This window comes from Chionomys nivalis, chromosome 25 (assembly GCF_950005125.1).
Source record: "Chionomys nivalis chromosome 25, mChiNiv1.1, whole genome shotgun sequence".
Lineage (NCBI taxonomy): Eukaryota > Metazoa > Chordata > Mammalia > Rodentia > Cricetidae > Chionomys > Chionomys nivalis.
Genome location: NC_080110.1, coordinates 6,765,467 through 6,782,338, shown reverse-complemented (window position 1 = coordinate 6,782,338; position 16,872 = coordinate 6,765,467). Strand labels below are relative to the sequence as shown.

General features: G+C 42.5%; 1 protein-coding gene across 1 annotated transcript in view; it reads left to right on the top strand.

The window, feature by feature from the left end:
- Positions 1–16,872, top strand: part of Apaf1 (apoptotic peptidase activating factor 1) — a 68,854-nt gene that overhangs the window by 16,852 nt on the left and 35,130 nt on the right. Inside the window, exons 8-16 of the mRNA XM_057758085.1 lie at positions 359–597; positions 1,444–1,611; positions 2,868–2,999; positions 5,961–6,074; positions 7,312–7,496; positions 9,637–9,763; positions 11,329–11,454; positions 12,704–12,835; positions 14,463–14,588. Of these exons, the coding sequence (XP_057614068.1) occupies positions 359–597; positions 1,444–1,611; positions 2,868–2,999; positions 5,961–6,074; positions 7,312–7,496; positions 9,637–9,763; positions 11,329–11,454; positions 12,704–12,835; positions 14,463–14,588 (1,349 nt within the window). The remainder of the gene's footprint in view (positions 1–358; positions 598–1,443; positions 1,612–2,867; positions 3,000–5,960; positions 6,075–7,311; positions 7,497–9,636; positions 9,764–11,328; positions 11,455–12,703; positions 12,836–14,462; positions 14,589–16,872) is intronic.

Below are 16,872 nucleotides of genomic sequence, written 5' to 3'. Positions count from 1 at the left end.
GTAGATCAGGTTGGGCTCAAATTCACAGAGATCCACCTGCCTCTGCCGCCTGAGTGCTGAGATTAAAAGCATATACCATTACCACCTGTTAGCCTCAGGACTTGGTACCTTTTCTCAGTAAGGCATTCTCATCTTGCTTCCTCTGCATCTGACTGGGGACTATGTCTCTGCCTTTCCTCTTCCCAGAATTCTCCAAGTCTGGTTGTCCCGCCTATACTTCCTGCCTGGCTACTGGCCAATCAACGTTTTATTAAACTAATACAAATGACAAATCTTTACAGTGTACAAGAGCACCACCCCACAGCATAGTGGTGATTTTAAAATAAGATGATATTAACATAATCACTTTTACCTTCAGGTTCTCCTCTTGTGGTGTCTTTAATTGGTGCACTTTTACGCGATTTTCCCAATCGCTGGGCGTACTACCTCAGACAACTTCAGAATAAGCAGTTTAAGAGAATAAGGAAATCTTCCTCTTATGATTATGAAGCTCTGGATGAAGCCATGTCTATAAGTGTTGAAATGCTCAGAGAAGATATCAAAGATTATTACACAGATCTTTCCATCCTGCAGAAGGATGTCAAGGTCCCTACAAAGGTAATGGACTGACCAGCATTCCTTGTCGTTGACTATTTATGGCTTGTGAACTTTGATAATGGTACTGATGTGACAGGTAACAGTGCCAAAGTCCCTCTGCTCTTGGTCTCCGTAAAAGGCTCTCTCTTGTGAGTTATTTAATTTTCAGTGGTTCTAGAGAACTGAGAGAAGCATCCAGTTCCTCTTTTTGTCCTGAGAACTAGCTGAACTTCTTAAGACATGGAGACATTCTTTTTTTATATACTTTTTAAATTTCTTCTTCTCTCATATGTTACATCCTGGCCAATGTGTCCCCTCCCTCCTCTCCTCCCAGTTCCCACCCCCTACCTCTCTTCTCCCTCAGATCCACTCCTCCTCTGTTTCCCTTCAGAAAAGAGCAGGTTTCCCAGGGATTTCAAACAAACACAGCATATCAAGTTACAGCAAGACTAGGCACATACCCTCCTATCAAGGCTGGATGAGGAAAAGAGTCCCTAGAGCAGGCAAAGGAGTTAAAGATACCTCCCACTGCCACCATTAGGAGTCCTACAAGTTACACAGCCGTAGTGCATATGCAGAGGACCTAGGTCAGACCCATACAGGCTCCCTGACTGTCGGTTGAGTCTCTGTGAACCCCTATGAGCCCTGGTTAGTTGATTCTATGGGCTGTGTTTTTGTGGTGCCCTGGACCCCTCTGGCCCCTATTATCCTTCCTCCCCCTCTTCTACAGGATTTCCCCGAGCTCTGCCTAGATGTGGAGACATTCTTATTCAGGGCTTTCAAGTAATGTATTGGTTAGAATACATTATCTATAGGACTTTCTACTCATTGTACTTTGGCATATGAAGTGTTTAAAATGGTTCCTAGGTGTTATGTGTTCTCTGGGACTTGGAGACTGAAGAAGTAGAAGACATATTGCAGGAGTTTGTCAATAAGTCTCTCTTATTCTGCGATCGGAATGGAAAGTCATTTTGTTATTATTTACATGATCTTCAAATAGATTTCCTTACAGAGAAGAATCGAAGTCAGCTTCAGGTAACATAACTTCATATATGTTATTACTTTTTATTTAAAAACAGTTTAGACTTGATATACAAAGATATACAAAATATACTGCATGCTTCCTATGTGTAAACTTTTGCTTTGTTTCTCTTACTGCTAACATTTACACAACTATAATACAATCATCAAAACCAGCAAAATTGTCATTGATATACTATTATTAGCTAATGTACAAGTTTTTAAAGTTTTACCACCTTCTCTACCAATGTTCTTTCTACGGTCAGATCCAATTCAGGACCCATGAAGTATCTGATCGTGGCAACATCTTTCCCCTGTTTGCCGTCTCCTAATGTCCTCAAATTTGTGAAAATTCCTCAGTTAATTTAAACAATGTTCCCTCATTTGGTGTTGTCTGATGTCTTCTGAGTGGGGAGAGGGTATACCTATTTGGCTACAATAACACAAGCACTTGAACCCAAGTTCTATTCCCAGCACCCATGTTAGGGAGCTCACAACTGCCTGTAATTCCAGTATCAGAGGATCTGACAGACTCTTCTGACCTCTAAAGGTTCCTACAGTCAATGTGCACAAATCTACACACACACACACACAGATTTTTTTGTTCTTTTTTTTTTTTTTTTCTGAGACAGAGTTTCTCTGTAGACCAGGCTGGCCTTAGACTCTTAGTGATCTGCCTGCCTCTGCCTCCTGAGTGTGGCAGTAAAGGTGTGTGCTATCACTTCTTTGCTCAGTTTCTTTTCTGTCTCTCTCTCTCTGTCTCTGTCTCTGTCTGTCTCTGTCTCTCTCTCTCTCTCTCTCTCTCTCTCTCTCTTTCTTTCTCAAAGATAGGGTTTCTCTGTGTAGCTTTGGAGCCTGTCCTGGAACTTAAACTTACAGCACTCCTGCCTCTGCCTTCGAGTGCTGGGATTAAAGCTGCTCTCAATTTCTTTCTTTCTTTCTTTCTTTCTTTCTTTCTTTCTTTCTTTCTTTCTTTCTTTCTTTCTTTCTTTCTTTCTTTTTAGAATTGCACAGAAATGATGCTGTGCCTTTATCACACCCTGTCAGGGATTGAGATTGATGTGTCTTATGGATAATGTAGATGTTGATTGTTGATTATTATAGATGTTGGTTAAAGGAGTATTTACTGGATTTCTCCACTGTAAAACCACTAACTTTCCCTTTAGTAACTAGTTTGTGGAGAGATTTTCTTTACAGCTTTGGAAATGGGAGACACTGTGCTGCTCAGGTTATATTGTTGTGTCCTCAGACATCCTTTATTTGTGTTTCAGGATCTACACAGGAAGATGGTCACTCAGTTTCAGAGGTATTACCAGCCACATGCTCTGTCTCCAGATCAGGAGGGCTGCATGTATTGGTACAATTTCTTAGCCTATCACATGGCCAGTGCCAATATGCACAAAGTAAGATGACACAGTTGAAAATTAGTTCACTCTACTTTTTTCATGTATTGTAAATGTGTTATTTATTTTTTAAATGATTTTGTTTGTGTATGTTTGATGTCTGCGTATATGTGCACTTTGTGTGTGCAGTAGTACCCAGGGATGCCAGAAGAGGGCGCCAGGCCTGGAACCAGTGTTTCAAATGGTTGTGAGCTGCTGATGTGGAACCTGAGTTCTCTGCAAGAACAGCAAGTGCTGTTAACCCCTGAGCCATCTCTCCAACTCTTCCTTGAGTTATTTCTTAAATTTTATTGATAATACTTTCTACTTTACGGGATATTTGACTTTTTACATAGTTAAATGTTATGGAAAATTTTTCTTTGGTGTTTTGCTTTATCCTATTAGAATCTAAAAAATGAAATTTATTACATTTCCTTATTTTGTATGTGTGGGTGTGGGTATATGCATGGCATGGTGTGCAGGTGATGTTAGAATAGCTTGTGGGAGTTGGTTCTCTGCTTCCGTGATATGTGTTCTAGGGATTGAATTAGGTTGACAGGTTTGGTGGGAAGCAACTTTACCCTTTGAGCCATCTTGCCAGCCCCAGACTTTTTTTTCAATTAGTGAAAATATGTCTGTGTAAGATTTTTTTTCCATTTTTTTCTTGTGATTAAAAAAAAGGGGTATCTGAGTGCCTGCAGCAAGTGAATCAGTTTCTCTTCTTGGCTCTAGATCCCCTTTGTCTGCAGTGTGGATTTGTTTGTGAGCTCTATGTGGAAATGGAGGGCAAAGAGGATATCCACCCCTTCACAGGGTACTTCCTGAGTTCTTGTTAGAGAGTGGCATTGTTCTCCATTGAGTCTAAACCGTAGGAAGAGCAGACAATGGGGAAGAGAAACAACGCATTTATATTAAGACAATGAGCAAATCATAGACCAAAGGAAGGAATGATACAAGGAATATCCACGATTTGCTGGTAGACGTGATGTGCTTTATAGCAGAAGGAGAAGCATCAAAGATGACTACAGGCGTGTACACTGGAAAGACATGAAATACACAGTCAAAAAAAAAAAAAGATGGTTGGGAATTGACATTGAGTATCTTAATCCTGATATGCCTACCTGAGACATCTGATTGCAGGTACTGAGTAAGCTGCTGGATAAATAGATGTGGGATTCTGAGAAGTATGGACGAAGGATAAAAGTTGGGAATCAGCACACAGATGGGTTTTGAAGTCACGCCTACCAGCTACACTAGGCAGTGCTGTCTATTGGTATAGCATGACCTTTACCTGCATAAAACCTGCACGGATCAAGCCATTTAAAAATTCCAGCTCAGAATGGGGAGGGGCTAGTGAGGTCACACCCCTGACTGAGGAGCGGTTGGTAGTTGATGATGGCTAGGGAAGAAAGAGCCCCTTTGCTTTGCGGGTACGGCCCATACTCACCCACATGAGCAGAACTAACTAGATTTAGTGTGTTATTAAAAAAAAAAAAAGGAGGCTAGAAGTTAGGAAGAAAATGTGTTTATGAACACCTAAAGGGTGTGGAAGTGGAGATGGTCAAGATGCATTGTTTAGATGTAGGAGAGTTTTAAGAGAATAAATAATATATATTATTAAAAAATAAACATTTTGGAAAACCAGTTTGTTAATTTTTCTACCTTTCTTTCTTTCTTACCCTCCCTCCCTCCCTCCCTCTCTCCCTCCCTCCCTTTCTCCCTTCCCAAAAGCACTTTGTAGAACAATGTTCTCTACTATGTCACTACACTAGTGGATGAGAGTGTTCATTTGTTTCATCATAGCCAATATTCCTTTTTGTTTGTTTGTTTTGTTTTTCAAGACATGGGTTTTCTGTATAGTCTTGACTGTCCTGGAACTTATTGTGTAGACCAGGTTGGCCTCCAACTCAGAGATCCACCTGCTTCTTCCTCCTGAGTGCTGGGATCAAAGGCGTCACCACCGCCCAGCTGTAGCCAGTATTCTTCCCATTCCTTCAGTCTTAGCAGTTCAGCATTATAGAAGTGGTAAATCCTTCACTTCGATTACTGGTAAAATTTTGATTATTGGTCATAGATACATTTATTTTGTGAATTAGCTCTCATTCTTTTCTTTCTGCTTTTACCTTACTAGGTCTTTCTGTGCAGCTCAGGCTAGCATCATATTTGTGGTCCTCCTTCCTCAGCCCCTTGAGTGCTAGGAGTCTAGGTGTATGGCACCACATCTGAGGTCGCTCACCGTCTGCCTGGTTTTTCTTTTCTTTTTTCCTTGTAGACATTTATCTTTTATTGTTTCATTATGGTTTTCTATAAAGAATCATATTAAGCCCTACTCTTATGTGTTATAGTAATGTTTATTTGTATATTTTTTAATGTATGTATTGCTTTTTACTACAGAATATTTGAATTTTTATCTAGTTAAGTGTATGCCTGTGTTTGTGTATGTATATTTGCACATGTGACCACATGTACATGTGTTTATGTTTCGTTTTTGTATCACAATTGCGAAGATTTCCTGTGCCTCAGAGTTACAAAAATAATTTACCTGATCTCTTGTATTTTTTTTTAAATTTCTGTTTGGCCGGGTGTTGGCGCACGCCTTTAATCCCAGCACTTGGGAGACAAAGGCAGGTAGATCTCTGTGAGTTTGAGACCAGCCTGGTCTACAAGAGCTAGTTCCAGGACAGGCTCCAAAGTTACAGAGAAACCTTGTCTCGAAACAAAGAAAAAAAAAACCAAAAAAAAAAAACCCAAAACTTTTTTTTCTGTTTTCTGTTTAAATCCTCTGTACAACTAAAGTTTCTTTTGAGTTAAGATTTGGGGCCCATTTTATCATGTTATCATTTTACCGTCTTTCCTCTGGCCTTAAATTTTGGATATCTGCAAAGTGTTTCTCAGTAGTATTGGGATAATGAGGCTCTAGTTCAAATTCTCGTTTTTTTTTTTTTTTTTGCCCCATCTTACTATTTTTTCTTTATTTTTAAGGAACTTCGTGCATTAATGTTTTCCCTGGATTGGATTAAAGCAAAAACGGAACTTGTTGGCCCTGCCCATCTGATTCATGAATTTGTGGAATACAGACATATATTGGACGAAAAGGTACATATTAGCGTGAAAACTTAGTATTTATTTTTGTTTTTGTTTTTTGTTTTTTCAAGGCAGGGTTTCTCTGTGTAGCCTGACTGCCCTGAAACTCACTCTGTAGACCAGACTGGTCTCAAACTCAGGGATCTGTCTGCCTCTACTTCCCGAGTGCTGGAATTTAATGGCATGAGCCGGTACCACCTGGTGATAATGAGATTTTTTTTACTCTTGAGTTAACAGTCAGTAGAGGATCACTGTTTATTTATTTAAAAATATTTATTTATTTGTTATGTATACAATAGTCTATCTGTGTGTATGCCTGCAGGCCAGAAGAGGGCACCAGACCTTATTACAGATGGTTGTGAGCCACCATGTGGTTGCTGGGAATTGAACTCAGGACCTCTGGAAGAGCAGGCAATGCTCTTAACCACTGAGCCATCTCTCCAGCCCTATTTATTTATTTTTAGATTCAATATTTCCTTTTTCCCTACTTTCTCTTGAAATCTCTTTATGAAATTAGTCCAAAACTCTTCAATTTAGCCTCAGGCAGATTTATAGGACAAGACAAGAAAACAGTTACATTCTTTGCTAGAATATCTAAAAATAGACTCCAACCCAGTTCCTAATATTGTTCTACTCCGAGACTTGTGGAGTTGGCCTTCCATAGTCCACATTGCTCTCGGCACTGCTGTCTTTCAAGCTTCTACTGGGATGGCCAGTTCAGCCGTGGCATTCAGCTGCTTCTCTAGCCCAGAGTCCCATTGTCTTCCGTACTTCTCCAACATCCAGTATGGGCAGCCTGTCCTGCAATACCAGTCCCTGGTAACTACTTCAGTCTGAAGTACTTGTCTCTTGCTGTGAAGAGACGCCAAGGCAATTTATAAAATGAAGCATTTAACTGGGGCTTGCTTACGGTCTCAGAGGGCGTGTCCATGACCATCAGGGCAATGAACGTGCAGGCACGCAGGAGGCACCGCTGAAGCCGTGACTGTCAGCTTACATGTTGAGACAATGAGCTTCCATGTGAGCAACAGCCAGGAGGCAGAGAGAGAGAGAGAGAGAGAGAGAGAGAGAGAGAGCGAGAGCGCACACGTACATTGTATAACTGCATTTATTGCCTAGTGGTTGGCTGTTACATTTTAGTTCATGCAGAGAATATTTCATTTAGATTTTAAAATATCAAGATCATAGAAGGAAAAAGATGTCAGGTTTTGCTCTGGCTATGTGTCTAACAGATTTCAGTTTACCCTAGGACTGTGCAGTCTGTGAGAATTTTCAAGAGTTTTTGTCTTTAAATGGACACCTTCTTGGACGGCAGCCATTTCCTAACATTGTACAGCTGGGCCTCTGTGAGCCAGAAACTTCCGAAGTCTATCAACAAGCAAAGCTGCAGGCCAAGCAGGAGGTGGACAGTGGACGGCTTTACCTGGAGTGGATGTGAGTTGTTGGAGAGAACAGACTCCGTTATTAATCGTTCTTTTCCTGGTGGTGAATAAACACACCCCATGAGATTTAACTACTTTAGAAACTTGTTAAGTGTTCTAGCTTGGTGGAAAGTTCCAGAGAAGTAAGCATAGGAGAAAATAATTCCATCGTCACAGATCCTAGAAGTGGGCGAAGATGTCATCCTAAATATTAATGTCAAATGCTGCTGTCATCTAGTGGTAGTGATGACGATAGACTTGGAGCCTCAGACCTAGGTTTGCATCTCCATACTAAAACATTGTCGTTTATGATCTTTGAACGAACCACACTTTACTTTCTCCTGTGTGAAATGGAGATAATAGTCCTTTGAAGGAAATACTACTTTAATTTAGATGAGATGATGCCTATAAAGTCACTTTTACTTTTCTTTGCCGTAGAGATTTTATTTAATGAATTTAATTTAATTCTTCCATATCTTTTAAAAAAAAGCATTTTCCAGTCTTTTTTTCTTTTCATGATTATATGTGTTATGGTGTGCATCCATGAGTGTATACATGTTTGTATGTGTGGTGCGCATGCATGGCATGTGTCGGCTTGTGGATATGGAAGACCAGGAATCTTCCAGGATAGCTTTGGAGCCTATCCTGAATCATACTCTGTAGACCAGGCTGGCCTCGAACTCACAGAGATCCACCTGCCTCTGTCTCCCAAGTGCTGGGATTAAAGGCGTGCATCACCACTGCCCGGCTTCTTCTTCTAATTCTTTGAGGCAGGATCTCTCACTCAAACAAGGCTCCCTAATAGGACCGATCTTGCTGACAGTTTGCTCTGTAGAATCTTGTGTTGTCTCTGCCTTCTGAGGCTGGAATCATAGGTGAGCTGCCATGCCCTAGCATCTTGATGGACTCTGGGATCCAAACTCCTGTCAGCTTGCTGAGGCATTTCCCCAGCCTGATTCTTCATGTCATTTTTTTTTTAATTAAAAAAAATGTGTTATTTAGCTGGGCATGGTGGCACACGCCTTTAATCCCAGCACTTAGGAGGAAGAGGTAGGCGGATCTGTCTGTTCTACAAAATGAGTTCCCGGACAGCCAGAACTGTAACACTGAGAAGCCCTGTCTTGAAAAACAAACAAACAAACAAAAATATGAAAAGAAAAAGATGTGTTATATATGTAAAGTATGTCCAAGTGATTGTAAGCCATCTGCTGTGGGCACTAGGAACCAAACCTGAGTTCTCTGCAGGAGCGGTCGGCTCTCTTATCTGCTGAGCATCTTTGCAGTCCCACCCGCTCCGCTCCCATATCTGGAAAGAGGCTGTTTACAGGGAGAAGAGGTGACCCAGTTTTTGTTTGTTTGTTTTTCATGCCAGGGTTTCTCTGTATAACAGCTCTGACTGTCCAGGAACTTGCTTTGTTGACCAGGCTGGCCTTGAACTCACAGAGAAGTGCCTGTTCTGCCTCCTCAGAGCCGGGAGTAAAGGTGCCTGGCTGATGGCTCAGCCCCATTTTGAGTGGAGTTAGAGGAAAATGTTTAAAAGTCTGTTATCATAATGGTGGGTGATTGTCATGTATAGTGTGAGTTTCATTCTTCAAGGTTTCTTTAATTTTAAAAGTGTTTCTTAAAAAAGCTATGCTTACATATATTACATTAATATATCAAAAGAAAATAGAGGGACTGGAGAGATGGGTCGGTGGCTAAGAACACTTGCTGCAGAGAACCTGGTTTAGTTCCCAACCATCTGTAGCTTCAGTTCTAGGGGATATGATGCCTTTTCTGACCTTTGTGGTCGTTATATGTACACGGTGCCCAGATATGCATGCATGCAAACCACACATAAGTAAAATCCTTTTTATTTTTAAAGGAAAAATAGAAAGTGGCATGTGTTTGATCATGCAGATTTCTCTTAACTCGCTGGTGACATTTGTGACACATACCAGGTGACTTGATGTAAGATAGTACTTCTCTTAGAAACGTCACTTCCGTTGGATTACCTTGTTCTTTAGGTGTTCTGTACTGTCATTTGCAGTTAGTAATCCAAGAATTTTGTATGTGGGAGAAATACAGCCATGTTAAAAGACACTTAGTATTGAAAGAAAACATGACTTTTATCCTCAGTCACTGAATTTCTCTTCATGTCTCACTGCGTTTAGAAACAAGAAAACTATCAAGAACCTCTCGCGCCTCGTTGTCCGCCCCCACACAGACGCTGTTTACCACGCATGCTTCTCTCAGGATGGTCAGAGGGTAGCTTCTTGTGGAGCCGATAGAACCTTACAGGTAAGGCACATCTCTTGGGAAAAACCGGAAGAGGCATGTGGCCCAATTGTGCAGATTAGAATATGTTTAAATACTAAGTTAGGAAAATGGCAATTTAGAAGTAAAGAAGAGTAAAACTCTGAATCTAGAAGCTTCTTCAGAATGTCGAAGATGTAGCTGTTTTTAGTAGTTCAAGCTTGCCAGGGACGTTGAGGAACTCTTTACCTGGGCTCTATCCATTTGCCAGTTACAGGCAATGAGAAGACAACAGTTTTTTTTTTTTTTAAATATTTATTTATTTATTATGTATACAATATTCTGTCTGTGTGTATGCCTGCAGGCCAGAAGAGGGCACCAGATCTCATTACAGAGAGTTGTGAGCCACCATGTGGTTGCTGGGAATTGAACTCAGGACCTTTGGAAGAGCAGGCAGTGCTCTTAACCTCTGAGCCATCTCTCCAGCCCAAGACAACAGTTCTTAACAGACAGGCCGATGCCATCAGCAAGTAGAAGTCCACCGAAAGCCCTTGGCTGAACAGATTGTCCAAGACTGAGACAGACTTCGGGCTGTCGTGGGAGATAGACTAGATTACTGCCAGAGGTGCTTTATTGCTCACTTTGTGGAAAATACAAGCGAATGAATGAGTGCCTTTCCCCTGCATTTGTTCCCTGCCTGCATACTGAGAAAACAGAATCAGACCGGTACAGCCTTTATACTCAGAATAGCTTGAGACTTTCATGGTCATAGCTGTATACTCATTTCTCTATTACTTGATTACTAATTATATTAATTTTGGCTAGCCGGGCGGTGGTGGCGCACGCCTTTAATCCCAGCACTTGGGAGGCAGAGGCAGGCGGATCTCTGTGAGTTCGAGACCAGCCTGGTCTACAAGAGCTAGTTCCAGGACAGGCTCCAAAACCACAGAGAAACCCTGTCTCGAAAAAACCAAAAAAAAAAAAAAAAATTTTGGCCTTAAAAAAATTCCCCTGATAGTGCAGGGGATGGAACCCAGGGTCTTGTGCCTGTTGGGGAGTACTCTATTACTAAACTATATCTATAGCCTTGTTTTTTTTTTTCATCCCTAAAGAAAGCATTTTTGATTGTTTAGACTTTGTCAATGTAACCCCGAGACCTGAAGCTGTATCTCACCACTTCTTTTTAGTGACATTTAACAACACTTAGCATCTGCAGGGCCCGATGGATGGGGATGGATGGGGTGGGGGTGTTGGAGCAGCCTACCTGCAGGAAACTCACCTGCTGGCTGCCTAAAGAAGCCGAGGCAGGTGGGGGAGGGGCCCGGGGTCTTGCCCCAGTGTGGAGGGTCTAGAGAGAGGGGTGCCCGGCTTGGTGGGTGGTCACTCACCTCCTGGTCCTCTCTGTGTAGTAGCAGGCTGTCTTTCCCCGGGTACTTCTGTTTATGCTTACACTTAGGAATTCTGACAGATTCTGATTTTGAGTCATTTTCTTAACTTTCATTTCTGTTTTGAAAATAACAGTGATTAAGAACTTTCAGAGATGTGTTTTCATAAATGATGCCCTATAGATGAGTGTTTTACAGTGAAAAAGACTTCCTGTTGTCGCGCAGGTGTTCAAAGCCGAGACAGGAGAGAAACTTCTTGAGGTCAAAGCTCACGAAGACGAAGTGCTTTGCTGTGCATTCTCCTCGGATGACAGTTACATAGCAACCTGCTCAGTGGATAAAAAAGTCAAGGTACGGTGCTGGGCTGAGGCACCGTGGTTAAGAGCTCTCACTGCCTGGCCGAGCGCCCACGTGGCCTCTCATAACCCCTGTCACTCCAGTTCCCGGGGACTCCTGTGGACACTGCGTGTACCTGCCCGGTGCACATACAGGCAGAATACTTACAGACATAAAAATAAATTAAGATAGAAAAACATTTTTGTCTTGAATGGAAGTTGCAACAGTTCATCTTCTTTTTCTGGTTTATTTTTGTTTAGTTGTGTGTGTGTGTGTGTGTGTGGTGTGCCTGCAGAGTCCAGAAAAGGGCTTTGGTTCCCATGGAGCTGGAGTTAATAGACATTTATCAGCCTCCTAAAATGGATGCTGGGAACTGAACTTGCATCTTCTGGAGAAGTAGTATGTACTCTTAAATCATTAAGCCCAAATCTTTTTTTATTATTTAAAGAATATTTCCCTCCCCTCTACTCCACCCAGTTCCTTCCCACCTCCTTTTCCATCCGGATCTACTCCCTTTCTGTATCTCTTTTCTTTCTTTTTTTTTTTTTTTTTGGTTTTTCGAGACAGGGTTTCTCTGTGGCTTTGGAGCCTGTCCTGGAACTAGCTCTTGTAGATCAGGCTGGTCTCGAACTCACAGAGATCTGCCTGCCTCTGCCTCCCGAGTGCTGGGATTAAAAGCGTGCGCCACCACCACCTGGCTCCCTTTCTGTACCTCATTAGAAAAGAGCAGGCTTCTAAGATAACAACAAAACATAACAAAATAAAATAAGATAAAACAAAAATCATCACATCAAAGTTAGACAAGGCAAACCAACAGAAAGCGTCTCTAGAGTTACCGATAGCACACTGACATCTGCTCTAGCCCCGGGCTCCACTTCTTTGCTGCTGTCACATAAACATGGGAAATCTTTTTTTTTTTTTTTTTTTTTTTTTTTGAGACAGGGTCTTACTCTGTAGCCCTGGCTGTTCCAGAACTCACTGTAGACCAGGTTGGCCTGCGATTCATAGAGCTCTGCCTGCCTCTGCCTCCTGAGTGCCGGGATTAATTAAAGGTGTGCGCCTCCATGTCTGGCTCTTTGTGATTAACTTTTTAAAGTAAGGAGAATTTCCTCATATTTAGCAAATAGGAAGGAGATTCACAATGTCATGCTTAGTGGGGATGTCTGTCCTCATAGGGGATATCACCTGCAGAGTGATGTCTGTTTGCTCTTTCTTTCTGTGTTATTTTGGAAATAATGTATTCTATTTCCTTTGTCCTCTTCAGATTTGGGATTCTGCGACTGGGAAGCTGGTGCACACCTATGACGAGCACTCAGAGCAAGTCAACTGCTGCCATTTCACCAACAAAAGCAATCACCTCCTCTTGGCCACCGGCTCAAGCGACTTCTTCCTCAAAGTGAGTGTGGCTATGAAAATGACGCAGATGACTTTGTGACACTCCAGGGCGTCTCCTTTGATTTCTCAAGTGGACCAGGCTGGCCTCGAACTGACAGAGATCCGCCTACCTCTGCCTCCTGAGTGCTGGTATTAAAGGTGTGCACCACCACTGCACCCTGCTGTTCATGTTAGTTCCTTATTTTTGACCCTGCTGTTAGGGATTGACTCAGGACACTGCATTATGCAAGAACTTTATATATCTGGCTTGGGTTAATTTTCTTTCTTTTTTTTTTTAATATTTATTTATTATGTATACAATATTCTGTCTGTGTGTTTGTCTGAAGGCCAGAAGAGGGCGCCAGACCTCTTTACAGATGGTTGTGAGCCACCATGTGGTTGCTGGGAATTGAACTCAGGACCTTTGGAAGAGCAGGCAATGCTCTTAGCCACTGAGCCATCTCTCCAGCCCCCTGTGTTAATTTTCTTATATGTGGTCTCAAACCTATACTTTCTACCGTATTATTAGAATCAGAATCCAAATAAAATTGACACTTGGTGGTTGTCCATTTTATTCTGCTAAAAACTCTTTTTTCTTGCATTTCCTTTTCATACTGTTGGTTTCCTAGACAAATAGAATTACTTGTCTCATGGACCGTCTCTCTCTGATTTCTTGAGTGGCTTACTGGAGCGTTACTTGACTTGATCTTTTAACCCCTGTATTTCCTATAGTATGGTATAGGTTTTGAAGTCTTTAGGACTGTTAATAGCTTTTAGTCTAGTTAGTTATCTCAAGGTTTGGGAAGTCCTAGAAAAATGTGAATTTTGCTTAGACCATTTTCATAACCTAGCATTTGAAAGTAGGGATATAATTTACACAGTGCTTACTGATTCTTGTAGCCAGTTAAATATGATGATTCTAAACCACCTTGTTAGAAGTAAACAACAATTGTTCAGTTGATTTAGTGTTCGGACTAAAAGCCTCCCCAGGCCTTAAGTCCTGTAGTGGATTGAGATGCTGATCAGGAAGTTGCCCTGTTATTAATCACAAGTTTATCTTTGTGTGTGACACCTTTGTGTTGCTGTGAACTGAACATCAGCCTACAACCAAAACCTCAGATGAAGAGGAAGAACTGAGTACAATTACTGGCTTTCCTTGTTTAGTTTAGATTCATATTTTTTCTCTTTTTAAATTAATTTTAATTGTGTGGATGTGTGAGTGTGTGGGTGCAAATGAAGGCCAGAGAAGGGGACCCTGAATTCTCTGGCACTGGCATTACAAACTGTTGTGAGCTTCCGGTATGTATGCTAGGAACTGAGCTTGGGTCTTCTGGGAGAGCAGCAAATGCTCTCTAGCCCCCATTTAGTATATATTTCAAGATCTATCCTTTGCCATTGTGATTCACATATACAGGCCCAGATCTCCCTCTCACTAACGTTGGAACCACCTATTCCAGTCTCCACTTCCTCCTTCTGCCTTAATTATAATTTTAAAGGGGCCAGATGCCTGGGCTGCTCTAGAACTTTGGAGCTTCCAGTGACCTTTGTCGTTCAGCCTTCAACAGTACTTGGAACTGTAGGTGTCTTCACCACACCAGTCTCTCCAGTACTGGCTAGTTTTTACATGTCTTCTTTTTCTTTCCAAATAGCTCTGGGACCTGAATCAAAAAGAATGCCGCAATACTATGTTTGGCCATACAAATTCAGTCAGCCACTGCAGGTTTTCCCCGGACGACGAGCTGTTGGCCAGTTGCTCAGCTGACGGGACGTTAAAGGTAAGCTTTTGCACAGAGTAGAGGGGTCTACGTTTAGAGGAATCCTTATGATTTGGCTTAGGTATAAGTTTCTTTTGGTGTTCATAATGTTCCTGAACTCTGATACAATACCTGAGATCAGCAGCCTGAAGGAGGGAAGGTCTGTCTTTGCTTGCAGCTTCAGAGGTTTGGTCCTGACCCTGTTGTCTCGGCGGGGAGTGTGTGCTGAAAGCAACTGCATACCTAAACGGTGTCATGGAAGCAAACAGGGAGACAGGAAGGAGCTGGGGTCCCACCGTCACCTTCCTAACTTGGTTTCCTCTAGGCCCCTCTTTTTTTTTTTAAAGTTATTTTCTTTTTAAATCTTTTTAAAAAAGATTATTATGAATGAGTGCTATCTGCTTGGTTCACCTTTATGCCAGAAGAGGGCATCGATCCCACTATAGATGATTGTGAGCCAGCACGTGGTTGCTGGGAATAGAACTCATGACCTCTGGAAGGTCAGCCAGTGCTCTTAACTGCTGAGCCATCTCTCCAGCCCTAGTGCCCCCCCCATTCTTTTTTTTTTTTTTTTTTGGTTTTTCGAGACAGGGTTTCTCTGTGGTTTTGGAGCCTGTCCTGGAACTAGCTCTTGTAGACCAGGCTGGTCTCGAACTCACAGAGATCCACCTGCCTCTGCCTCCCCCCCCCCATTCTTAAGGCTCCAAACCTCCTGATACAGTGCCGCAGACGGGGAGCCATACCTTCAGCTCATAAGACTTTTGCAGTTTCTAGATCTAAACGATAGCCTCGTTATTTACCTGTAGAAAAGAACCTTTTTCTTCAGCTTCTATGACTCTCTGACCTACTGTTATTTTTGAATGGTATGTAATCTAATATTTAAATTCTTAACTTTAGGCATATATTACATTGCAAGTACTATGTGTTGGGTACTGTACTAGGCCTTAGGATGTGCACGTGGGCAGCAGTGCACACACATGCAGCCAGAGGCCAACTTGTAGGAGTTGTTTCTCTGCTTGTTACACAGTTGATTCCAGAGAGTGAGCTCGTGCTGTCGGATTTCTGCTCTTCCAGCTGAGCCGTTTTATTGGCCTGCACGTCCATTCTTGTGCAGATTCAGTGCAGGCCTTTGCTGCAGATGTTGTGATTGCTGGCTGCAGAGCCCAGAAGATGGCATTTTGCTGCTTTTCTCCCTGTCTTCTGGCTGTTGCATTCTTTCCACTCCCTTATCTGCTGTGTTCCCTCGGCCTTAGAGGGTGTGGTCTGAGTGTCTTGTTTCTCAGCACGTGGCCAGTCAGGAGTCTCTGCTTCCGCCCCCATTCGTCAGAAGCATGCGTACATTCCTATGGCGAGCCTTCAGCTGATGGACACATAGGCAGGTCCCAGCAGCGTGGTCAGTGCAAAATCCCGAGCTGAGAAATTTGAATGTCGTGTTGCTCAGAGACAGGTGATTGACTTCTAGTATTCACGTGTGAGTGTCACCAGCAGTGGGGACAGGCATCGCTACACTCTTGGGGAGAGCTGTCTGTGTTGATGATGGCTTCCCCACGGTGCTGTTAAGTCCGTGTCACTGGCTGCTTCGCACAGTGACGCGCAGAAAGCCGAGGTCCTGCAAAGCGATGCTAGATAACAGCATGTCAAGGCCAAAGCCTGGTGGAGCTTTTCCCGTCTGAGGGAATGAGAGCTGTAAAAGCATTTTACGCCCCAAAGGCTCTGGGATTTTCCCTAAGCTTGTGATACGGCATCATGTTGACAAGCTTGTGCTTCTTTGGACCTTAATGAGAAAACATTTTAAAATGTTTTATTTAAAGATTGTTAGTTAAAGCGCACAAGGGCTTAGAGCTCACAGGGACCCTGGGTACAGTCGGTGGTCTCCTCAGAATGCAGTGGTGTGGTCTGGGCCATCTCCCGATGTGTGAGATTTTATCATGGCTGGCGAGGGACTGAGTTAGGTGGAGAAGTGGATGTAGTGAGATTCAGCTGTGTCAGTTAATAAATATATTTATTTATTTTCCTAAACCTAAGCAATCGTGCCTCGTTTGTCCTGTTTACAGTATAATTTCTTGATTTTGTATGATGTGTCCAAAAATTACTTTACTCGTGTGTGTGTGTTCATGAAGTGTTTGAAGCTCAGAGAACAGCTTGGGGGAAGCCACTTCTCCCTTCATCCTGAGGGTCCTCGAGCTTGAATTTAGGTTGTAGACTTGGCAGCCGGTGTTTTCGCCCACCACTGAGCCGTCTCGCCTGCTTTCTTTCCCGTGTGTTAGGAAGGATAACCCCAGTGTCTCCTGTTTTATTTCACACG